We start from the raw sequence: 25,709 nt of genomic DNA, 5'->3' as shown, positions 1-25,709 counted from the left end.
CGGATAGGGAAGGGTTGGAAATAAAAAGGGTTATTTAGCTTCCATTTAGGAGCCTCCGATGGCCTAGGGGATAAAAGCCTAGTGACTTGAAGGTTGGATTGCTGACCTGAAAGCTGCCAGGTTCGAATCCCACCTGGGGAGAGCGTGGATGAGCTCCCTCTATCAACTCCAGCTCCATGCGGCAACATGAGAGAAGCCTCCCACGAGGATGGTAAAACATCAAACATCCGGGCGTCCCCTGGGCAACGTCCTTGCAGGCAGCCAATTCTCTCACTCCAGAAGCAACTCCGGTTGCTCCTGACATGAAAAAAAAGCTTCCATTCTTCTCTGCCAGTGTACTCTATATTGTAACTGTTAAAATCTATATATATAAAACGGTAATGAAATTTCAGCCTAGGACAAAACAACAAAACTACACATCCCAGAAACAGTAAACTTGGCAGCACAACCCCTCATCCATGCCTCTACGTTCATACAACAAACAGAAAATAAAAATAAAATCCTAATTAGAGGGAGAGGAATAATTGTTTTTTATCCAATTGCTGCCAGTTAGAAGGCTAAGCTCCGCCCACTTGGTCTCACAGCAACCCACTCAGCCCAGGGGACAGGCAGAGTTAGGCCTCACTTAGGCCTCTTCTCCATTGCCTATAAAATACAGATTATCAGATTTGAACTGGATTATATGGCAGGGTAGACTCAAGGCCCTTCCACAGCTATATAACCTATTTATAATCTTATATTATCTGCTTTGAACTGGATTATCTTGACTTCACACTGCCATATAATCCACTTCAGTGTGCAGTTGGACACAACTGGACTTAACGTCAAGAGAAAACCTTTACCCTTGACCTTAACTACCACCAATTCCTCAATACTTTATTTCCCATACCACCAGACTTTGCCACAGCAATGCGTGGCCGGGCACAGCTAGTAAAGTATAAATATTAAAATAAATATAGTGTCCCCGGTGGCAAAGTGTGTTAAAGCACTGAGCTGCTGAACTTGCAGACCGAAAGGTCCCAGGTTCAAATCCCAGGAGCAGCTTGAGCGCCTGCTGTTAGCTCCAGCTCCTGCCAACCTAGCAGTTCGAAAACATGCAAATGTGAGTAGATCAATAGGTACCGCTCCGGTGGGAAGGTAACGGCGCTCCATGCCTTGGAGGTGTCTACGGACAACGCCGACTCTTCGGCTTAGAAATGGAGATGAGCACCAACCCCCAGAGTCGGACACGTCTGGACTTAACGTCAGGGGAAACCTTTACCTTTACTTTAGTGTCCCTACTTTGCGGATTTTCCTGGAACATAACCCTTGTGATAAGTGAGGGAACACTGTATTGCCTTTCTTTCGATGCAGACTTGGGTCTGATGAGAGGTGAGGAGAGGGTGGCACAGAGCATGAGCTGGATTGTACACGCGGGAGGGCTGAGCGTGTGAGCGAGCTAGCGGACACGGCATTGATACCTCTCCCTGCCAGCGAATTGATTAAAATAAGGAATTAACACACACCGTCAAGGCAGAGGTGGAGTTGCTGGAGGCGAGTGTGGTGTGTGATTCAGAGGAAGGCTCTTCAGAGGAAGAAGAGGCGAATGGGTCTCCTCTTAAAACACTACAGAGAGCAAGAAGGTGCTGTGAGAGGTGTTCTACCTGCTGCCAGAGAAGGAGGAGAGAGAGCCAGAGACTGCGAGGAGATGCTGCTGCTTCTTCTGCTGCCAACACAACGAAACCTGGAGCCGTTCCGCTGAAACAACTCAGCAGGTGCCTTGCGCACACACATTGATTTAATTTGGGTCCGTTCCCCTTGTCGCCCCCCTCACAGCCGCTGTCTTTGTGCCCTCCCCGCGCCTCCTGTGTTTGTGTGTTCTGCTGCACTTACTTGCGTGAAGGCATCTGCACCAACGTCGCCTGCTGTGCGGTGCCGCTTTCTGCCAACGTTGCCTGGCGCGAATGCAGGTTTTGCAACCCTTGGCATCCTGGAAGCATCCTGGAAGCATGCAGGGATTTGGGAGCGTATCCGTGATGCTTTTCTTGAAATAGTTCAGAGCACATCAGAGGGCTGAGATTTTTCAGGACAATCTTCCCTTTATCCATTTTTTCCCCTGCTGTTTTTTTTTCAAATATGGAAGTCCAGAGTTGATGAAACCGGAGAACCGGAGCCACAGTTTGTGGGTAGATGGTGGAATAGGATTGCCGTATTGATTGTTCTCTTTATGATAGGGCATCAAAAATAGCAATCGAATAAATATGGTATCTCTACCGCAGCAGACTGGAGATAAGGTCAGAGCACTTGGTTTATTTGTGGTCCCAGTTTGTTTACTCCTCTCCGAAAGAACCATTAAATGTGTGACATCTTGTTTGATCTGTGCTGTGTGTGCTTTTTTTGTTCGGTGTTTTTCTTTCCTGAACTAAATCATCATCAGGTTCACATGAGTTTATGAAGAGGGGCTCCCATTAAATCATCGTCCGTCTGTTTCATCAAGGAAATCGGGGAGATGATTGGGTTTGGGGCTTTTTTTTGCATTCTGTTGTGCAGAATTCCCCACTGAAGGGATTGCATTGCTTTTCCAATACAGAGGACTGGAGTCCAGATGACTTTGAACAATTTAAAAAATAAATAAATTAATGCTTAATTAATTCCCAAGCTTCATCATGATAATAAGACATGAGACGAGCTGCAGAGTGTGAGAGAAAGCCACTCCTGCCTATAAACCTTTCTGAATACAGAGCAGACTTATGGATGCTGGATAATATACATGAGCAGAATTGAAGTCCAGGATCAGTGACATTTGGCTACTCACAGTTGAGATTATATATATATATATATATATATATATATATATATACACATACACACACACACACACACACACACACACACACTAGCTGTGCCCGGCCACGCGTTGCTGTGGCTTATGGGAATGCTTCGTTGGCCAGGTGGAATAGCAGTGAATAGCCTTGCAGACTCAAAGCCTGGCCATTTTCTTCTTATGGGAATCCTTGTTTGATGAGCTGGAATACAAAGGAATAGACTTGCTGCCTAAGTGAGGCCTAACTGTGCCTGTCCCATGGGCTGAGTGGGTTGCTAGGAGACCAAGTGGACAGAGATTAGCCCTCTAAACTGGCAGCAATTGGATAAAAACAATTATTGCTCTCCCTCTAATGAGGACTTTATTTTTCTTTTCTTTTTGTTGTATCAACCTAGTGGCATGGATGATGGGTTGTGTTGTCAAATTTCGAGGTTGGGAGGCCTGTAGTTTTGTTGTTTTGTTGGTCGCCGTGATGCCATCACTCTTTTATATATATAGATATATATATTATTTTATTTACAGTATTTATATTCCGCCCTTCTCACCCCGAAGGGGACTACATTACACATATAGTTAAGGTAAAAGGTAAAGGTTTTCCCCTGACATTAAGTCCAGTCATGTCTGACTCTGGGGGTTGGTGCTCATCTTGAGTCTACACTGCCATATAATCCAGTTGAAATCAGATAATCTTATTTTATAGGCAGTGTGGAAGAGGCCTGATTGAAGTGGCCCTGGGCTGAGTGGGTTGCTAGGAGACCAAGTGGTGGAGCTTAGCCTTCTAACTGACTGCAGACCATGTGGGTGGAGCTTAGCCTTCTAACTGGCAGCAATTGGATAAAAACAATTATTCCTCTCCCTCTAATTAGGACTTTATTTTTCTTTTCTTTTTGTTGTATGAACGTAGAGGCATGGTTGTGCTGCCAAGTTTAGTGTTTCTGGGATGTATAGTTTTGTTGTTTTGTCCTAGGCCGAAATTTCATTACCCTTTTATATATATAGATATAGATATATTTATACATACACATATGTATGCTTCTTGTTGGTTTTTTTCTGCTTGGTTCTCAGGAGAAAGTGGCCGAGATTGTTGATAGCTCCCATTTAATTAAAGGCATTTGAGGCCACCTCTTCTCCAGCTACACACACACACACTTCTTATGTAGAGGCTTGCTTTTGTGAAAATCCCTTCTTTACAGCAGGAACTGTGAAATACATCCTGTCAGAACCAAAGGATTTTTTCTTCCCTGATGGGATTATTTTTCCTTCTCAGCTCAGTTCTGCCGTAACTGTATTTTTTTAACTGTAGCTTTTCTGCCACCGGTGCGTTCTTGATTTTTAATTGGTAGATTCTTTGCATTCGTTTTAAGGATCTCCTAAATATTGGTTCCTAAAGTCCTTGCTTTCTTTCCCTGCAACTCTCCCAGCTCCAAGAGGCACTGATGGCCCATCCGGAGTGACGAGGACCCGTTGGAGCTCATGTTCGGAGGCGTGTGTCCGTTTTCTGTACACGTATGTACAAGCCCAGAAGTGGTGCCATGTCGTCCTTTGGGAAGCTCACGGAGTACTTCAGCCTCAGGAAGTCCAGGAATGAATTTCGATCGGATCGCCGGAGCGGCAGGAGGAGTGGCAGCTACTGCTGTAGCATCACCGAATGCAGGTAGTGGGAAAAGTGCCTCCTCCGTCAAGACGTCTGTTCGTATTTGTACATGTGTGGGTAACATGGGAGAAGTAGTGTCCAGTAGGCATGTCTGATCGATGAAAAAATGTTTCAATTCTCATTTCTAAAGTTGGGGGCGCTGGCGCTTCAATATAGAAAGTATTTCCGATTTTTTCACCCAAAAATTTCGGATATTTCCAAAAATTCGTATTGATTCTAAATATTTCTAAAATGGCAGACACGCATGCGCAATCACAAAAAAAAAGGAACCGGAGGGGGGACTTTTACAGGGCTCTCCCGCCCTCATTTCTTGAGCTATCATCAAATTTGCAATGCCCTTGCAAGTTGTGCAAAGATACTTTGAAAACTAGAAATTCCCTTACTATATTTGTAGGCAAGAAGGACACTGGAAATCAATTTTTGGGGGGGAAAAAATTAACGAAACATTAAGAGACAATTAGAGAATGGGCCAACAATGGTTCGAATTACTTTGCTGGTTGCGCTGTGAGACAATGTCTCGGAATGCGTATCAAAAAGCGAGAACAATCCGAAATCATTCCGATATACGATTCAAAACGATTTATTGGACATGTCTAATCTCTAGATCTCTAGTACTGCACTGCATTTTGGCTTCTTCCTTTGGCTTTCTTCTGGAGTTCGTCTCGTGGGTTTACTGGGACTGTTTTGATTGACTTCTGCTTGTGTCCCCTGCCTTGGCTTTGTCTGGTTCCTTTACTGAGGAGCAAAAATGCCCAAAAATGCCCATTTTCTCTATCTGTCGTGCCTTGGAGAAGGCCATAGGTTGGTGTCTTATGCCCACTGTCAGGCATTTACCCCACAAGTGCATCGAACTGCTCTTCCAGCCATAAGGTCCCTCTTTGCAGTCTTCTTTATCTACTTTGGATCAGCCTATTGATTAGAGATGTGTGCGAAAAAGTTTCCTTCGTTTCCTTCGTGCTATCATTTTGTTTTGACCGTTCGTCTACACAAAACGAATGATGACATTTTCGTAGGAAACGAGAGGCGACACGAAAACGAAAGCTGTACAGTCATCGTCCTTGCTTTCGTTTTCCTTTCATTTCTGCTCCATAACAATAAGCAGGTACTGACAGAGGGCTGCTTTCCCATTATAGCTGATGCGTACCAATGGGTGTTAATAATAATATTTATATGTATATAATAGGAACGATAGCTAGCTACTCTGGGAATCTAAGCTGAGCCTTCAAGAGGAAAGCCTCCCATTACATCTGATGTGTGGAAACTGGTGTTAATATAATAATGTTTTCCATATATATATATATATATATATATATACAGTAGAGTTCTGGTTAACCGACACTCCGTATTATCCGACATCCAAGGCTCCTTGGGAGGCGCCCGTGTGCGTTGCTAGGTAGCTTGCTATCTACCTAGCAACGCACATGGGCACCTCCCAAGGGGTGGGGCAGCGAGCACTCGGCTTAGGAAATGCCCCTGTGTGTTGCTAGGTAGCTTGCTATCTATCATCTTGCTGGATAATAGGGCCTCCCTATTATCCATCAGATCTGGTTATTCAACATTCGGCCCGCCCGTTTATGTCGAATAACCGGAACTCTACTGTATATACACACACACACATATATAAATGTACTGTTCGTTTGTAGGACTGAGTAAACAACAAAACCACTGAACCAAATCACACCAAATTTGGCCACAAAACACATAGTCATTCAATCTATGTCTTTCAAACAAAAAACCTGGAAAATAAAGTCCAAATTAGAGAACAAGGAAGAGCTGTTTTCAACCCTGGTTGCTGATCAGAAGGGTAGGCCCTGCCTCCTTTAGGCCCCGCCCACTTCATCTCCTAGCAACCCCCTCGACCACATTAGTGCTGGGGTACAGGCTTTTGAGGCTGCAAGGCTATTCACTGCTATTCCACCTGCCCAACAAAGCATTCCCATAAGCCACAGCAAGGCGTGGCCGGGCACAGCTAATATATATCTATATATATAAGAGTGATGGAATCAGGGCACCAGACAAAACAACAAAACTACAGGCCCCCCAACCTCGAAATTTGACAATACAACCCATCATCCACGCCTCTAGGTTGATACAACAAAAAGAAAAGAAAAATAAAGCCCTAGCAAGAGGGAGAGCAATAATTGTTTTTATCCAATTGCTGCCAGTTTAGAGGGCTAATCTCTGCCCACTTTGTCTCCTAGCAACCAACTCAGCCAAGGGACAGCTAGGGTTCAGTTAGAGGACAGGCAGACCTAGGCCTCACTTAGGCCTCTTCCACAGATTATCTAATTTGCACTGGATTATATGGCAGTGTAGACTCAAGGCCCTTCCACACAGCTATATTACCCATTTATAATCTTATATTATCTGCTTTGCACTGGATTATCTTGACTCCACACTGCCATATAATCCACTTCAGTGTGCATTTTATACAGCTGTGAAGAAGGGGCCTCATATAATCCAGTTCTAAGCAGATAATATAAGATTATCAATATACAGTAGACTCTCACTTATCCAACATAAACAGGCCTGCAGGATAAGTGAATATGTTGGATAATAAGAAGGGGTTCAGGAAAAACCGATTAAACATCAAATTACGTTATGATTTTCCAAATTAAGCACCAAAACGTCATGTTTCACAACAAATAGACAGAAAAAGCAGTTCAATACACGGTAACGTTATGTAGTAATTACTGTATTTACGAATTTAGCACCAAAACATTGCAATGGATTGAAAACACTGACTATAAAGACCAGTTGTAAGCCACTTGTAAGCCGCCCTGAGTCCCCTCGGGTGAGAAGGGCGGGGTATAAATAATTGAAATAATAAATAATAAAAACATTGGCTACTAACAAATTGACTATAAATAAAGATAGAATTGCATAAAATAAACTAACAGTAACAACATTATTGGAAGTTAAATCGGTAAAAAGCTCAGTCCTTGCTGCCTAGAGAAACAGCTGTGGATCCAAGCGGGAGGCGGACTGTGTTGGATAATACAGAACGTTGGATAAGTGAAGGTTGGATAAGCAAGACTTTACTGTAATAATATTTTGGACAGCCCTCCAAGCTTTCAGAGAACCCGAGCAATTGTAACTGGAAGTGACCACGGGGCCAGATTTCCAGGCAGTTTTCTGCCTTAGCTATAAAATATAGATTTCTAAATAAACCACTTAACAAAATATGTTCTGTTTTAGCCACCGCAGTGACGGTATCAAGGGAAGTAATAGCATTTTGCTTGGGTTGCTTGACTGAGCAGCTTAAACTTTGCATATTAAAGTACAAGGAGCTTTAACTTTGCTTTTCGAAGCTTTTCCTCCTCGGTAGTTTCTTCCTGTTTTTCTGTCACTCATTTTAATCTGCAGCAAAACAAATTTAGGATGGGTTACAGCAGGCATGGGCAAACCACGGCCCTCCAGGTGTTTTGGACTCCGTCTCCCAGAACTTCCTCCTTTTGATCAAATCGCTGGCATTTTCCTGGCATTTCCTTAATACCTCCCGGCTTTTAAGCAGTACCTATTTATCTACTCACATTTTGCTTTCAAACCGCTAGGTAAGTGGAAGCTGGGCTAAAGATCAGGAGCTCACCCTGACCCGGGCTTTGAACTGTCAACCTCTCGATTGACAAGACTTTTTCAAAAAGTGTTACTGTTGAGATCAAAAATTCACAACATGAAAAGCAGAAAGTCCACAATAAGGAATTAATATGCATGGTTTCATATAGGACGCTTATAACATCTGTGGACTAATAAAATGAGTAAATTTGAACTTTTTTCCTCTTTTGGAAGACAAAGGTATGTGTATCTAGTGAGCATGTACAATTACTAGCTGTGCCCGGCCACGCGTTGCTGTGGCAAAATGTGGTGGTATGGGTAATAATATGTTGGGGAATTGATGGTAGTTAGTATATGTTATTTCCTAAAGCCAGTGAATATACAATATTTCTGGTTGTTCCTTTTTTTTTGTCTGTTGGAGGCCAGTATGAATGCTGCAATTAGCCAGAATGATTAGCATGTAATGGCCTTTTAGCCTCAAGGCCTGGCTGCTTGCTCCCTGGGGGAATTTTTTGTTGGGAGGTGTTAGCTGGCCCTGATTGTTTCCTGTCTGGAATTCCCCTGTTTTCAGAATGTTGTTTTTCATTTCCTGTTCTGATTTTAGAGTTTTTTAATACTTGGAACCAGATTGTGCTCATTTTCATGGTTCACAGCAACACAGTAATAATAATATTAATAATAATGACTCTGATAATACATACTACTTTTCTCCCTCCTCATCTTGCTCTCTGGAGGAATCATTTGTTGGGAGGTGTTAGCTGGCCCTGATTGTTTCATGTCTGGCATTCCCCTGTTTTCAGAGTGTTGTTCTTTACTTACTGTTCTGATTTTAGACTTTTTAAATACTGTATATCATTATATGGTAATATTATTAGTAATATTATATTTAATATAATATGTTATCTTGTAATTACTATATTTACGAATTTAGCACCAAAATATCACGATATATTGAAACCATTGACTATAAAAATGGCTTGGATAATCTAGAAACTTGGATAAGCGAGGCTTGGATAAGTGAGACTCTTCTGTAGTTGGAACCAGATTGTGTTCATTATCATGGTTCACAGCAACACAGTAATAACAATATTAATAATAATAGTAATAATAATGACTCCGATAATACACACAACTTTTCTCCCTCCTCAGCTTCCTCTCTGGAGGAATCCTTTGTTGGGAGGGGTTTGCTGGCCCTGATTGTTTTCTGTCTGGAATTCCCCTGTTTTCAAAGTGTTGTTTTTCATTTATTGTCCTGATTTTAGAGATTATATTGTTCTTTTTTATTATACCACAGCAATTATTATATATTTATAATAATGCAAATGTGAGTAGATCAATAGGTACCGCTCTGGCAGGAAGGCAGCACCACTCCATGCAGTCATGCCAGCCATGTAACCTTGGAGATGTCTACGGACAATGCCAGCTCTTCGGCTTAGAAATGGAGATGAGCACCAACCCCCAGAGTTGGACATGACTAGACTTAATGTCCTTTACCTTTACCTATATCGTTGTAAATCAGATTCAAGATTTGCCTTTAGGGGGAGAAAATAATCTGTTTTCCAACTTATAAGAGAAGCAATATCATTAGCTTATAGGACTGGCTCTACCATTAAGTAGATTGAGTCAGGCTGTCTTTTAATTTGGATCTCGTTTGCACAGTTTTACACCCTAGAAAATGTAAAAAATGGGTTTATAATGACTGAAGTATAACATAGAAAGCTTTATGTATTGTAGTATTATATGTGTTACTGAGAGAATATTCACACAGTAGTTCTGGGCAGAAGGCCAACATAACTATGAACGTGAACGCTGAATTGATTGACAATGAACTCAAAACAGGTGCTGCCTCAAAGAGGAGCTGCTGATATAGTCGGATGAAAGGCAAGCAAAAACCAACGGTGAATGGTGTTCTGTCACCTCTGGGGAGGAGACTAATTGTTTATATAAATGGGGACGAGTAAGTGCGTCTTATCTCATTAGAAAAGATATGTGAGCTCATTAGGCTAGGCAGGATGAAAGACAGGCAGAGACGAGAGACGGCTGAGCATCTGCCTTCCGCATAGACGTGGCGGTGAGGCAGCCCAAACCTATAGTAATATTTTGGCTGATACAAATTATGGTTGGTCCATAGTTGGAAACAAAAGAGAAGATGCCACACTGATCTTCTCTCTTTTTCCGATAGTTACAAACTTGGTAGACGGAGGGAATGCTTATCTTGATTTAGACAAGGTCCCCCGTGATTGTCTTGCAACAAACTAGAAAATTGTGGACTAGGCAATGCTACTATGACAATGATGGGCAACCTTTTGCGCTTGGTGTGTCAAAATTCACCAAAAAACCTAGCATGACTTGGGTGGTGTGTCACTTCGAGAGAAAAAAAAACATAATTTCGCAATATGTATAGTTTAAATAACAAAAATATATAATTGTAATATATAACTGTATTCAAAAAAATCAAAAACTATTTACTACCATTATTTCCATGTACAACAATCTATGGGACCTCTTGCAGTTTCCACGCTGATTTCTCTCTGTTCTAGTTTCAGTGTAGTCATGAGCAATGAATACTATAATAATAATATAATATTCATAATGTGATAAGGAGCCCCGGTGGCGAAGTGCGTTAAAGCACTGAGCTGGAGACCAAAAGGTCCCAGGTTCAAACCCCCGGAGCGGTGTGGCTTTTCCTTAATCCCTCCTCATTATCCAACATATTCACTTATCCAACGTTCTGCCGGCCCGTTTAGGTTGGATAAGTGAGACTCTACTGTATTACATTTATTATTTTTCTCTATTATTGTAGCTACTATTACATTTATTTTACTCTATTTTATTATTATTATTAATACATTTATTATTTCACTCTGATCTTATTGTTATTATTATTATTGCATTTATTGTTTTACTCTATTATTCCATGTATTATTTTGCTCTATTTATTATTATTATTATTATTATTATTATTATTATTATTATTATTGCATTTATTATTTTAACTCTATTATTCCATGTATTATTTTACTCTATTTATTATTATTATTATTATTATTATTATTATTATTATTATTACATGTATTATTTTACTCTATTATTATTAAAAGGATACATGAGCACATTTACATTGAAGAAGATGAGAATAATGATTGGATCAGAGTTGGACAATTTTATCTTAAATTTGAGCTTTATGTAAAGATTCAAAAACATTTAACCTACTGATACAGTACCTCAATTAATGTAATTTTATTAGTACAGTAGAGTCTTGCTTATCCAAGCCTCTGGATAATCCAAGCCATTTTTGTAGTCAATGTTTTCAATATATTGTGATATTTTGGTGCTAAATTCGTAAATATAGTAATTGCTACATAGCATTACTGCGTATTGAACTACTTTTTCTGTCAAATTTGTTGTATAACATGATGTTTTGGTGCTTAATTTGTAAAATCATAACCTAATTTGATGTTTAATAGGCTTTTCCTTAATCCCTCCTTATTATCCAAGATATTTGCTTATCCAAGCTTCTGCTGGCCTGTTTAGCTTGGATAAGTGAGACTTTACTATATTATTATTGCATTTATTATTTTACTCTATTATTCCATGTATTAGTTTACTCTATTTATTATTATTATTATTATTATTATTATTATTATTATTATTATTATTATTATTATTGCACTTATTATTTTTCTCTGTTATTCCATGTACAGTAGAGTCTCACTTATCCAACATAAACGGGCCGGCAGAATGTTGGATAAGCGAATATGTTGGATAATAAGGAGGGATTAAGGAAAAACCTATTAAACATCAAATTAGGTTATGATTTTACAAATTAAGCACCAAAACATCATGTTAGACAACAAATTTGGCAAAAAAAGGAGTTAAATATGCAGTAATGCTATGTAGCAAATACTGTATTTACGAATTTAACACCAAAATATCACGATGTATTGAAAACATTGACTACAAAAATGGCTTGGATAATCCAGAACGTTGGATAAGCGAATGTTGGATAAATGAGACTCTATTATTTTACTCTAATTATTATTATTATTATTATTATTATTATTATTACATGTATTATTTTACTCTATTATTATTAAAAGGAGACATTAGCACATTTACATTGAAGAAGATGAGAATCATGATCTCATCAGAGTTGGACAGTCTTATCTTAAATGTGAGCTTTATGTAAAGATTCAAAAACATTTAACCTACTGATACAGTACCTCAATTAATGTAATTTTATTAATATCTATTTTCATTTCTGAAATTTACCACCCTCGGCTTATACTGGAGTCTATGTTTTCCCAGTTTTTTTGTGGTAAAATTAGGTGCCTCGGCTTATATTCGGGTCGGCTTATATTCGAGTATATACGGTATGTTGTGAATCATGGCTGCTTGAAAAAAAAGTAAAAGACTAAGCTTGGCGAACCCACTAACTTCTCTTTTGCTGATTCACTGCCGGGTGGGTGGGTGGCTGCCATCGTTCTCGTCCTAGAAGCAGGTAGATGGAAGGAAGCAATTTTACAGTCGGGATGTAAATAGTAGTATCTTTTAATAGAAGTTGTTGCTGGAAGGGATTCCAGTAATGTCACAACTTTGTGGGGAGAAGACACCCCCAGAAGAAGTATCAATGAAGCAGATGGGTAGGAATTTCCTTCTATTTAAAAAGCCATACTTCTCGTTCTGAAAGGTCTCTTTGGGTTGAGGTACAGTAGAGTCTCACTTATCCAACATTCGCTTATCCAACATTCTGGATTATCCAATGCATTTTTGTAGTCAATGTTTTCAATACATCGTGATATTTTGGTGCTAAATTCGTAAATACAGTAATTACTATGTAGCATTATTGCATATTGAAGTACCTTTTGTGTCCAATTTGTTGTATAACATGATGTTTTGGTGCTTAATTTGTAAAATCATAACCTAATTTGATGTTTAATAGGCTTCTTCTTAATCTCTCCTTATTATCCAACATATTCGCTTATCCAACGTTCTGCCAGCCCGTTTATGTTGGATAAGTGAGACTCTACTGTATCTCTAAGGCCCCTTCTGCGCTGCAGTATAAAATCCAGATTATCTGCTTTGAACTGGATTATATGGTAGTGTAGATTCAGGCCCCTTCTGCACTGCTTCCGAGCAGTCTTCAGAGGCAACCCCACCTAGCGAATTGCAGTAATCTATCCGGGATGTTTAATAGGCTTTTTTCTTAATCCCTCCTTATTATCCAAGATTTTCACTTATCCAAGATTCTGCTGGCCTGTTTATCTTGGATAAGTGAAACTCTACTGTATATCAAATGCATGAAGCCGATTGGCTCAGTTTACAAGAACCTGGGGAATTGGTTTGTAACTGTTGCCATCCTGCTGCTGGAGAACCAGTTTGAACAGGTTTATCTAAACCAGGGGTCCCCGAACTTTTTAAACGTTGGCCAGTTCACAATCCTTCGGACTGTTGGAGGGCCGGACTATAGTTGGCCACCAAGCAATTAATAATAATAATAATAATAATAATAATAATAATAATAAAAAGACGATTGACAGAAACCTTTTGGGCCATTCAGTCCAATCCCTTTCTGCCTTTGTGCACCGAAAGCACAAACAGAGCACCCCTAAAAGATGGCCACCCAGCCTCAATGTTAATAATAATAGTAATAGTAGTAGTAGTAGTAGTAATAATAATAATAATAATAATAATAATAATAATAATAATACAGGGTTTTGTAACACAATACTCCTGACCTCAGAATCGTATGGATTGTTGATGTTGCAATCCCAGGTGACAGCAGGGTTGAGGAAAAACAATTGGAAAAGCTGACACGATATGAGGATTTAAAGATCGAATTACAAAGACTCTGGCACAAGCCAGTCAAGGTGGTCCCAGTGGTGATCGGCACACTGGGTGCAGTGCCTAAAGACCTTGGCCTGCCCTTAAACACAATTGGCGCTGACACAATCCCCACATGCCAGCTGCAGAAGGCCACCTTACTGGGACCTGCACGCATTATTCACCGATACATCACACAGTCCTAGACACTTGGGAAGTGTCGGACGTGGGATCCAATACAACAGCCAGCAGAGTATCTGCTGTGGACTCATCTTGTATTTCAAATAATAATAATAATAATAATAATAATAATAATAATAATAATAAGTACAAGAAAACCGCACTACAAACTAGAGCTGACAGCTGGCACAACAAAACATTGCCTGGAAAGTTCCTTGACAAAATTGAAGGAAAAGCTGATAAGGAGAAGACCTGGCTCTGGCTCACGAATGGGACCCTGAAGAAGGAGACAGAAGGCCTGATCCTTGCAGCCTAGGAGCAAGACATCAGGACAAAGGCAATTCAGGCCAAGATCGAAAAATCAGCTGATGACCCAAAATGCAGACTGTGCAAGGAAACCAACGGAACCATTGATCATATCCTCAGCTGCTGTAAGAAAATCGCACAGACAGACTACAAACAGAGGCACAACTATGTGGCCCAAATGATCCATTGGAACTTATGCCTCAAGTACCACCACCCAGCAGCAAAGAACTGGTGGGATCACAAACCTGCAAAAGTATTGGAAAATGAGCACGCAAAGATACTGTGGGACTTCCGAATCCAGACTGACAAAGTTCTGGAACACAACACACCAGACATCACAGTTGTGGAAAAGAAAAAGGTTTGGATCATTGATGTCGCCATCCCAGGTGACAGTCGCATTGACGAAAAACAACAGGAAAAACTCAGCCGCTCTCAGGACCTCAAGATTGAATTTCAAAGACTCTGGCAGAAACCAGTGCAGGTGGTCCCGGTGGTGATGGGCACACTAGGTGCCGTGCCAAAAGATCTCAGCTGGCATTTGGAAACAATAGGCATTGACAAAATTATGATCTGCCAACTGGAAAAGGCCACCCTACTGGGATCAGCACGCATCATCCGAAAATACATCACACAGTCCTAGACACTTGAGAAGTGTTCGACTTGTGATTTTGTGATATGAAATCCAGCATGTCTATCTTGTTTGCTGTGTCATACAATAATAATAATAATAATAATAATAATAATAATAGTAGTAGTAGTCCTAGACACTTGGGAAGTGTTCGACTTGTGATTTTGTGATATGAAATCCAGCATATCTATCTTGTTTGCTGTGTCATACAATAATAATAATAATAATAATAATAATAATAATAATAATAATAATAATAGTAGTAGTAGTAGTCCTAGACACTTGGGAAGTGTTGGACTTGTGATTTTGTGATATGAAATCCAGCATATCTATCTTGTTTGCTGTGTCATACAATAATAATAATAATAATAATAATAATAATAATAATAATAATAATAATAATAATAGTCCTAGACACTTGGGAAGTGTTGGACTTGTGATTTTGTGATATGAAATCCAGCATATCTATCTTGTTTGCTGTGTCATACAATAATAATAATAATAATAATAATAATAATAATAATAATAATAATAATAATAATAGTAGTAGTAGTCCTAGACACTTGGGAAGTGTTGGACTTGTGATTTTGTGATATGAAATCCAGCATATCTATCTTGTTTGCTGTGTCATACAATAATAATAATAATAATAATAATAATAATAATAATAATAATAATAATAGTAGTCCTAGACACTTGGGAAGTGTTGGACTTGTGATTTTGTGATATGAAATCCAGCATATCTATCTTGTTTGCTGTGTCATACAATAAAATAATAATAATAATAAGGGTTGTAAGTGAAGAAGAGACCCCTTGGGTCATTTAGCCCAACCCCCTTGTGCCCTTGTGCCATGGGGACCGGATAAATGGCTTTGATGGGCCGCATCCGGCCCCCAGGCCTTAGTTTGGGAACCCCTGATGTATAACTTTTTAATCAAAAGGGAAAGAATGCATTCCAGCAATTCTTACAGTTTAAAATATGTGCATAAACGTCAGTGTATTTTAGGAAGGAGAAAGCAAATGGAAGTCTATGATCTTCTTTGCGGAAGAAAAAGGCAACGAGATGGTGTGGGGAAGAAGGGCGGACTTCTGTGAAGCCAGGCTGTGTAGATAGATGTGTGTGTTTCTTGTGGACGCAAGCCAGAAGTGATGGGAGCCAAGGTAACGTGATCCAACCAGGCCCTTCTTCTGAACATTAGCTATGTGGGAAACAGCTTTGTGTGCTTTGCTTTGCATTATTAGCATGGATGGTCTTGAATGTGATGTTCTGGGGCATATTGACTCAGCGCACTCCAGTGTATACAAACAAGTTTGGATGGAACTTGCAGTCCTGAGCTGTGGTTTCAGCCGGTTTCAACAGTCTTGTCAACTTTGGAGAGAGCAAGGCAGGAAAAGCCGGGCGAACGAATGATGGATGAACCCAGCACACAAATGCCGAGCATTGAAGACGGAAACACTTGGCTATAACAAGGCGAGATTAAGACAGAGCAGGTTGTTTCGAGCTTCTGATAGTCAAGATACTGAAAGCATAGGCCGGGGTGAGTGTGTCTTCTTGCCAAATACTACGCATTCCTGTGTGTTGCCTTTGATTCCAACTACAGTAGAGTCTCATTTATCCAACGTTCTGGATTATCCAACGCATTTTTGTAATCAATGTTTTCAATACATCGTGATATTTTGGTGCTAAATTCGTAAATACAGTAATTACTACATAGCATTACTGCATATTGAACTACAGTAGAGTCTCACTTATCCAACACTCGCTTATCCAACGTTCTGGATTATCCAGCGCATTTTTGTAGTCAATGTTTTCAATACATCATGATATTTTGGTGCTAAATTCGTAAATACAGTAATTGCTACGTAGCATTACTGCGTATTGAACTATTTTTTCTGCCAGATTTGTTGTGTAACACGATGTTTTGGTGCTTAATTTGTAAAATCATAACCTAATTTGATGTTTAATAGGCTTCTCCTTAATCTCTCCTTATTATCCAACATATTCATTTATCCAACGTTCTGCCAGCCCGTTTATGTTGGATAAGTGAGACTCTACTGTACTTTCTTTGTCAAATTTGTTGTATAACATGATGTTTTGGTGCTTCATTTGTAAAATCATAACGGCAGATCCTATCATCCGTTGCCCATACTCCTCCAAACGTATTTTTTTGGGGATTCCATTATGCTTTAGTTATGTTCCATTTGTAACAATGGAAATACATCCTGCATAGCAGATATTTACATTATGATTCATAACAGTAGCAAAAATGACACTTATAAAGTAGCAACGAAAATAATTTTATGGTTGAGCCATGAGAAAGGTTGAGAACCACTGCTTTACGTTATCAGTTTTATACCTATTTATGCAGTGCTTTTGACACAAAATAAATAAAGTGTTCTATGAATCTCTTTTGGCAGAGATAAAGCAGGGTATAAATAAGTAAATAAATACAGTAGAGTCTCACTTATCCAAGCCTCGCTTATCCAAGTTTCTGGATTATCCAAGCCATTTTTGTAGTCAATGTTTTCAATACATCGTGATATTTTGGTGCTAAATTCGTAAATACAGTAATTACTACTTAACATTACTGCGTATTGAACTACTTTTTTTGCCAAATTTGTTGTATAACATGATGTTTTGGTGCTTAATTTGTAAAATCAAAACCTAATTTGATGTTTAATAGGCTTTTCCTTAATGCCTCCTTATTATTCAACATATTCGCTTAATCCAACATTCTGCTGGCCCGTTTATGTTGGATAAGTGAGACTCTAGTGTAGATTGTCAGAAAAATGATTTTAAACCCGCCAAGATTGGGATTCAGTGATTTATTATGTTCAAAGACGGCAACAGTGAATAACCAGCTGTGACAGAGCCTGCAAGGGAACCTATTCTTCTTACTACCGTATATACTCGAGTATAAGCTGACCCGAATATAAGCCGAGGCACCTCATTTTACCACAAAAAAACTGGGAAAACATTGACTCCAGTATAAGCCGAGGGTGGTAAATTTCAGAAATAAAAATAGATACCAATAAAATTACATTAATTGAGGCATCAGTAGGTTAAATGTTTTTGAATACAGTAGAGTCTCACTTATCCAACACTCGCTTATCCAACGCTCTGGATTATCCAACGCCTTTTTGTAGTCAATGTTTTCAATAAATCGTGATATTTTGGTGCTAAATTCGTAAATACAATAATTACTACATAGCTTTACTGCGTATTGAACTACTTTTTCTGTCAAATTTGTTGTAAAACGTGATGTTTTGGTGCTTAATTTGTAAAATCATAACCTATTTTGATGTTTAATAGGTTTTTTCTTAATCTCTCCTCATTATCCAACATATTTGCTTATCCAACGTTCTCCCGGCCCATTTATGTTGGATAAGTGAGACTCTACTGTATTTACATAAAGCTCAAATTTAAGATAAGACTTTCCAACTCTGATCAAATCATTATTTTCATCTTCTTCAATGTAATTGAGGCATCAGTAGGCATCAGATCCATGTCTGATGTGGTTTGCAGTGGTCCCTGGAAGTGAATGAAGGTACCGCAAATCCCATCATCCATGGTCTGTTCTCCAACCCTCACCAAGATGTAAAGTGGGTCATGGGGGTTCTTTGTGCCAAGTTTGGCCCAGATCCATGGCTGATGCGGTTCTCAGTAGTCTCTGGAAGTGAGTGAAGGTACTGCAAATCCCGTCATCCGTAGTCCATCCTCCCCCAAACTGGACCAGGACGTAGGCAGTGGAAGTGTAGCTCGGGCGTGTTAGCATTGCATGGAAGGAGGCTTTTACCTTGAAAAACCCTCTGATGAGACACTCCAAGATGAAACGAGAGACAGACGACGGCACTCCCGGGTCGGAACGGAGGGCACAGCAGAGAGCAGCTATAAGTAGCATTGTGGCGCATGATGAAACTGGACTCATGCCAAAGGAACGTTCAGCTACGTGCATCATCGGAAGAGAAAGGAAACGCCTGCAGCCGCACAACACACAGGGACGCGCAATGTGAGAAACATCACTCAAGACAGTAAGGCAAGAAACGAGAGCTCATTCATCCCAATACTTGGGATGAATGAGCCCAAGTGGACGGGCATGGGGCATTTTGAGTCGAGAATCCACACCATGATTTACTCTAAGAAGAAATGGGAGGGCATTAATAATGAGGAAACATGTACCAAAAGCAGTCAAAATAAGTAAAGTCTGACCGAATCCTGTCAATATAACTTCAATGAAATTTCATCCATCCAAGTGATCCAAGTTTGTGCTCCAGCCAGAGAAATAAGGAAAAGAAGTGTTGCACCCCTAGGCTGCAAAGACACCTTAAAACCACACTGGAGCCCTAGGTTATAAGCAATGCAAGCTGTTTATTGAAGATAATATGTAAGCAAATCAAAGTTTCAAAGTCATTAAAACAAGGTTATAGTCCACAAAGTACGAGGCGCTTAGAAATCTTGATGCAAGCGTCCATAGTAATCCAAACACAAGAATAAACTTCAACCAAGGTAGTCAAAATTAGTCCAAGGAACAAGGTCATGAACTGGAACAAAAAACAAGACCATGAACTGGAACAAGAGATTCAAAATGCAAGGCTTTAATAATAATAATAATTGAAGGAAAATTGAAGGAAAAGCCGATAAGGAGAAGACCTGGCTCTGGCTCACGAATGGGACCCTGAAGAAGGAGACAGAAGGCCTGATCCTTGCAGCCCAGGAGCAAGACATCAGGACAAAGGCAATTCAGGCCAAGATGGAAAAATCAGCTGATGACCCAAAATGCAGACTCTGCAAGGAAACTGACAAAATGATTGATCATAACCTCAGCTGCTGTAAGAAAATCGCACAGACAGACTACAAACAGAGGCACAACTATGTGGCCCAAATGATTCATTGGAACTTATGCCTCAAGTACCACCTCCCAGCAGCAAAGAACTGGTGGGATCACAAACTTGCAAAAGTATTGGAAAATGAGCATGCAAAGATACTGTGGGACTTCTGAATCCAGACTGACAAAGTTCTGGAACACAACACACCACACGTCACAGTTGTGGAAAAGAAAAAGGTTTGGATCATTGATGTTGCCATCCCAGGTGACAGTCGCATTGACGAAAAACAACAGGAAAAACTCAGCCGCTCTCAGGACCTCAAGATTGAACTTCAAAGACTGGCAGAAACCAGTGCAGGTGGTTCGGTGGTGATGGACACACTGGGTGCCGTGCCAAAAGATCTCAGCCGGCATTTGGAAACAATAGGCATTGACAAAATCACGACCTGCCAACTGCAAAAGGCCACCCTACTGGGATCTGCGTGCATCATCCGAAAATACATCACACAGTCCTAGACACTTGGGAAGTGTTCGACTTGTGATTTTGTGATACGAAATCCAGCATATCTATCTTGTTTGCTGTGTCATACAATAAAATAATAATTTTATTTTTATACCCCGTCCCATCTCCCGGAAGGGACTCGGGGCGGCTTACATGGGTCCAAGCCCAGACATCAACAATATAAATTCAGGAACATGACATGATAATCCACTGGAACAAGGCATGAAAGTCCCAAGAGTCCATGAAGCAGGATCAAACCTCTCGATGAGCAAAGTTACCACCTCTGAACTCACTCCCAGAAGCGGTTCCTCTTAAAGCTAGAATCAAGGCTCCTTTCCGTGGGAAATTTCTTCAAAATCCTTTCTCATTAGTAACCGTTTGCTCCTTCTCAAAACCTCCCTTTCTTTTCTCTGTTGACATATTGCTTTCTTTTTGTCAACCTCATTACTCTTATCAAGACTGGAATGCCCATCAGCCAAGGGATAACTCCACCTTGACTCTCCCAAGGAATGCGGTTCAAGCTGCCTGCTTGAAACTATTGTATACCTGCTCCCAGAATCCTCAGGAACAGCAGCCTCATCTAACTCTGGCTGTACAGAATCATTTACCTCTGGGTAAATGGGAATCTTAAGCCCCAACCCAATTGACCACACACCAAAACAAGACTTCTTATTAATCATAAGTGATTGGGATGCTTCTACACTGGAGACGATATCATATGTAGAGCAGTATTAGCCTCACAGAAAGTGAGAAAACTGGAGGAAGGAACGTCAAGAATCTGTTATGCAGATGACGCCATAGCACTAGCAGAAAATAGGAAAGGCTCGGGCCTCATCCATATTGCCATGTAATGCATGAAGAAAATAAACATAACATGACTTTGAAGTAGATGATGAATATTACGGATTGTTGATGATAAATGGGAGCTCTTATGTGTGCCCGCAATCCAGAGTCACTCGCAGAACAATAACATGCCACTCAGGTTTGCAGGACAAAAAACACAAGAACGCACAACTAGCTGTGCCCGGCCACGCGTTGCTGTGGCAAAGTGGTGGTGGTATTGGTTAAAAATTGTTCTGTAATTTTTATTTGACATTATTTGCATTTTTTAAATTAATTTTATTGTAAGTTATATTTTTATTTATTATATTTTATTATTTTCTTGTATTATTTTTAGTTATTTTCTGTTATTATAGTATTTTATTGTATTAATTTTTTTAGTGTTTTTTATTATATATTTTTTGGGTTGCTAGGAGACCAAGTTGGAGGAGCTTAGCCTTCTAACTGGCAGCAATTGGATAAAAGCAATTATTCCTCTCTCTCTAAATAGGACTTTATTTTTCTTTTATTTTTGTTGTATGAACCTAGAGGCGTGGATGATGGGTTGTGTTGTCAAATTTCGAGGTTGGGGGGCCTGTAGTTTTGTTGTTTTGTGGGTCGCTGTGATGTCATCACTCTTTTATATATATAGATGGTCCCTCTGATCACTTACAGAAGTCCGTAGTCATAAACAGTCCTTTCTCAGTCCACAAATCTGCTTCAGGGAAGAATACAGTCCCTGGTTCTTCACCCTCTTTTCTCAGCAGTAAACAGGCCTCAAAATAGCAAGGCCATTTTGAGTACACTTCTCCCTTTTTCCAGCAGTACACAGTCATCACTGAAAAACTTATCCAAACTGGTTCTCCAGCAGCAGAACAGAAACAGTATCAAATCTTTGCAGTATCCAGGTCTTTGCAGGCTCAGCCAATCGGTTTCATGCACTTCATTTTCCAGTTAACACACGCAGCACAGTGCCTTTGCAAACCATGACAATGAAGATATTGAAATACAGTAGAGTCTCACTTATCCAACATAAACGGGCTGGCAGAACGTTGGATAAACGAATATGTTGGATAATAAGGAGGGATTGAGGAGAAGCCTATTAAACATCAAATTAGATTATGATTTTACAAATTAAGCACCAAAACATCATGTTATACAACAAATTTGACAGAAAAAGTAATTCAATAGGCAGTAATGCTATGTAGTAATTACTGTATTTACGAATTTAGCACCAAAATATCATGATGTATTGAAAACATTGACTACAAAAATGTGTTGGATAATCCACAACGTTGGATAAGTGAGACTCTACTGTATTTACAATGGTCCCTCTGATCACTTACAGAAGTCTGTAGTCATAAACAGTCCTTTCTCAGTGCACAAATCTGCTTTAGAAAAGAATACAGTCCCTGGTTCTTCACCCTTTTTTCTCAGCAGTAAACAAGCCTCAAAATAGCAAGGCCTCTCTGAGTACACTTCTCCCTTTTTCCAGCACTACTCAGTCATCACTGAAAAACTTATCCAAACAGGTTCTGCAGCAGCAGAACAGAAACAGTACCAAATGATCGCTCTGATCACTTACAGAAGTCGAGTCATAAATAGTCCTTTCTCAGTCCACAAATCTACTTCAGAGAAGAATACAGTCCTGGTTCTTCTCCCCCTCTTCTCAGCAGCAAACAGGCCTCAAAAATAGCAAGGCCTCTCTGAGTACACTGCTTCCTTTTACCAGCAATACTCAGTCTGTACTGAAAAACTTGTCCAAACTGGTTTTGCAGCAGCAGAACAGAAACAGTACCAAATCAATTCCAAATCTTTGCAGGTTTAGCCAAGCAGCTTCATGCACTTCACTTTTCAGTTAACACATACTGCACAGTGCCTTTGCAAACCATGACACAGATCATGAACTGCTCCGATTAAAACAAGAGTAAAGCTAAGAACAATAAAACAACCATCATGTACAAATACCAATTGAAGTGTAGTGGATTAATGATGATTGATTGATTGATGATGATTGATATGAACAATACAGTCCTGGTTCTTCTCCCCCTCTTCTCAGCAGCAAACAGGCCTCAAAAATAACAAGGCCTCTCTGAGTACAGTGCTCTCTTCACCAACAGTACACTGCTGTCTTCACCAACAGTCAGCACTGAAAACTTGTCCAAACAGGTTCTGCAGCAGCAGAACAGAAACAGTATCAAATCAATCCCCAGGTCTTTGCAGACTCAGCCAATCGGCTTCATGCACTTCATTTCCCAGTTAACACACACAGCACAGTTCTTTTGCAAACAATGACAATGAAGATATTGAAATAGTTCCAGATTTCTCTACTTCAGCAAATCCAGTCTGAAATGGCTAAACTGATATTCTGGGCATATCACCAGGGATCTTGACTCACTCGAAAAGTCACTAATTGTAAGTTAGAAGGCGGCTGGAAAAGAGGAGGACCATGTTGGAGATGGACAGATGTAAACAAGGGAGCTAAATAGCCCTGATATTATAAGACCAGAGCTGGGGTGTTGGAGGTCTCATACTCCTAGTGTCACTATCAGTCAATCAACTTGATAGCAGTTAATAACAACAAAGGACGGCTGACTTTTTATATAATAATTGCAGTTCATATTGTGACTCATATCCAGTGACTCTACTGCTACCCAGTGGTGGAAACAGCTCATAGAAAATCAATATAGTTGGCTGATTGGAGCCCCTTCCACACAGCTTTATAAAATCCACATTGGACTGGGTTATATGGCAGTGTGGACTCAAGATAATCCAGTTCAATATTTAATTTTTTATTGCCAAACAGTTTATTCCCCCCTTCCAATCAGTCCCAAAGTTTATAGCTCCAAACTAAAAACAATGCAGTAGTTGGGGTGGTTGTATGTTTTCCGGGCTGTCTGGCCATGTTCCAGAAGCATTCTCTCCTGACGTTTCATCCACATCTATGGCAGGCATCCTCAGAGGTTGTGAGGTATGGAGAAACGAATGCAGTGGTTGTGTTGTCGAAGGCTTTCATGGCTGGAATCACTGGGTTGCTGTGAGTTTTCCAAGCTGCCTGAACATGTTCCAGCAGCATTCTCTCCTGATGTTTCTCCTGCATCTGTGGCTAATGGCATCTTCAAAGGTTCTGTAAGCAGTGAAGCAAGTAGAGTGTGTATGTATATGTGTGTGTGTGTATAGTAAAGGTAAAGGTTTCACCTGACGTTAAGTCCGGTCATGTCCGACTCTGGGGGTTGGTGCTCATCTCCATTTCTAAGCCGAAGAGCCGGCGTTGTCCGTAGACACCTCCAAGGTCATGTGGCCACTGGCATGACTGCATGGAGCGCCGCTACCTTCCCACCGGAGCGGTACCTATTGACCTACTCACATTTGTATGTTTTCGAACTGCTAGGTTGGCAGAAGCTGGGGCTAAGAGCGGAGCTCACTCTGCTCCTTGGATTCGAACTGCCGACCTTTCAGTCCGCAAGTTCAGCAGCTGAGTGGTTTAACACACTGCACTGCCGGGGGCTCTGTGAAGTCATTCATATGTTTCCAATATAATAATAATAATAATAATAATAATAATAATAATAATAATAATAATTATTATTATTATTATTATTATTATTATTATTTAATTAATTACATAGTCTGCCAGGGCATGTTCATCTGACAACAAAACATTGCATGGAAAGTTCCCAACAAAGAATGCCCCCAGGCATGAAGAAGCCAGGCTTTGAAGCTGGCAAGGCCATGAATGCTAATCAAGGTGATTAATCACAACATTCACACTGGATTCCAACAGACAAGAGTTCTTTCCCCCACCCTGGACCTTCCACAGGTAAATAAACCTTCCTTGCTTAGTTTCTCCATAGACCTCACAACCTCTGAGGATGCCTGCCATAGATGTGGGCGAAACGTCAGGAGAGAATGCTTCTGGAACATAGCCATATAGCCTGGAAAACTCATGATAACAAAGAAGTCTACTTGAATCTTTGTTGAGAGCATCAAATAGAAACAAGATATTTATGCGCCCAGTGATCTTCCATTACCTAATAAACCTAAGGAACACTCCTGAAACTCTGCTATTCAATATGTTATGGTCCTATAGGTTATAATCCCCTATAGGTTATGATCCTAACAGGTCATAATTCAATATAGTCATGTCTATAGCTTTGACTCCAGATGCACCCAGGTGCAATGTAATCACACTGGAATATTCTCACTTCTTTGATGAGCACATTTTGTTGACAACTCAGAACAGTTCAATTGCTGCAGGTAGAAGTAACCGGTAACTTCTCAAGTAACCTTCTCAAAGCTTGATTAGAAGCTCTTAGGCAAAAAAGATGCTTATAGATTGCAGTGCAATTGAATGTAACTGACCTTTATGTAGTATTTTTATGCCTGCACTCTTCTCAAGCATCTTTCCTAGAGGGATTATTATGCGGCTGCCTCATTCTGGTTATCTTCTCACCTTGGCTAAAGCGCCTGTGTGTGTTAAGGGTCTTGATCTTAACAGACCAAGACCCAAACATTATAGGGTTGTTGTGTATTTTCCGGGCTGAATGGCTATGTTCCAGAAGTATGCTCTGTCAGAGTATTTGTAGCGCAGCAGTAGTTGGATGGAAGCAGTG

General features: G+C 40.1%; 1 protein-coding gene across 1 annotated transcript in view; it reads left to right on the top strand.

The window, feature by feature from the left end:
* Positions 1-1,338: 1,338 nt before the first annotated feature.
* The window catches only part of LOC103281463 (ankyrin repeat and fibronectin type-III domain-containing protein 1), a 292,661-nt gene continuing 268,290 nt past the window's right edge, over positions 1,339-25,709 (top strand). The window contains exons 1-2 of the mRNA XM_062964550.1: positions 1,339-2,273; positions 4,225-4,457. Of these exons, the coding sequence (XP_062820620.1) occupies positions 4,312-4,457 (146 nt within the window). The 5' untranslated portion in view covers positions 1,339-2,273; positions 4,225-4,311. The remainder of the gene's footprint in view (positions 2,274-4,224; positions 4,458-25,709) is intronic.

The sequence above is a fragment of the Anolis carolinensis genome, unplaced genomic scaffold, assembly GCF_035594765.1.
Source record: "Anolis carolinensis isolate JA03-04 unplaced genomic scaffold, rAnoCar3.1.pri scaffold_13, whole genome shotgun sequence".
Classification (NCBI taxonomy): domain Eukaryota; kingdom Metazoa; phylum Chordata; class Lepidosauria; order Squamata; family Dactyloidae; genus Anolis; species Anolis carolinensis.
The sequence above is the reverse complement of the archived record's forward strand: the minus strand, read 5'-3'. Positions and strand labels throughout refer to the sequence as shown.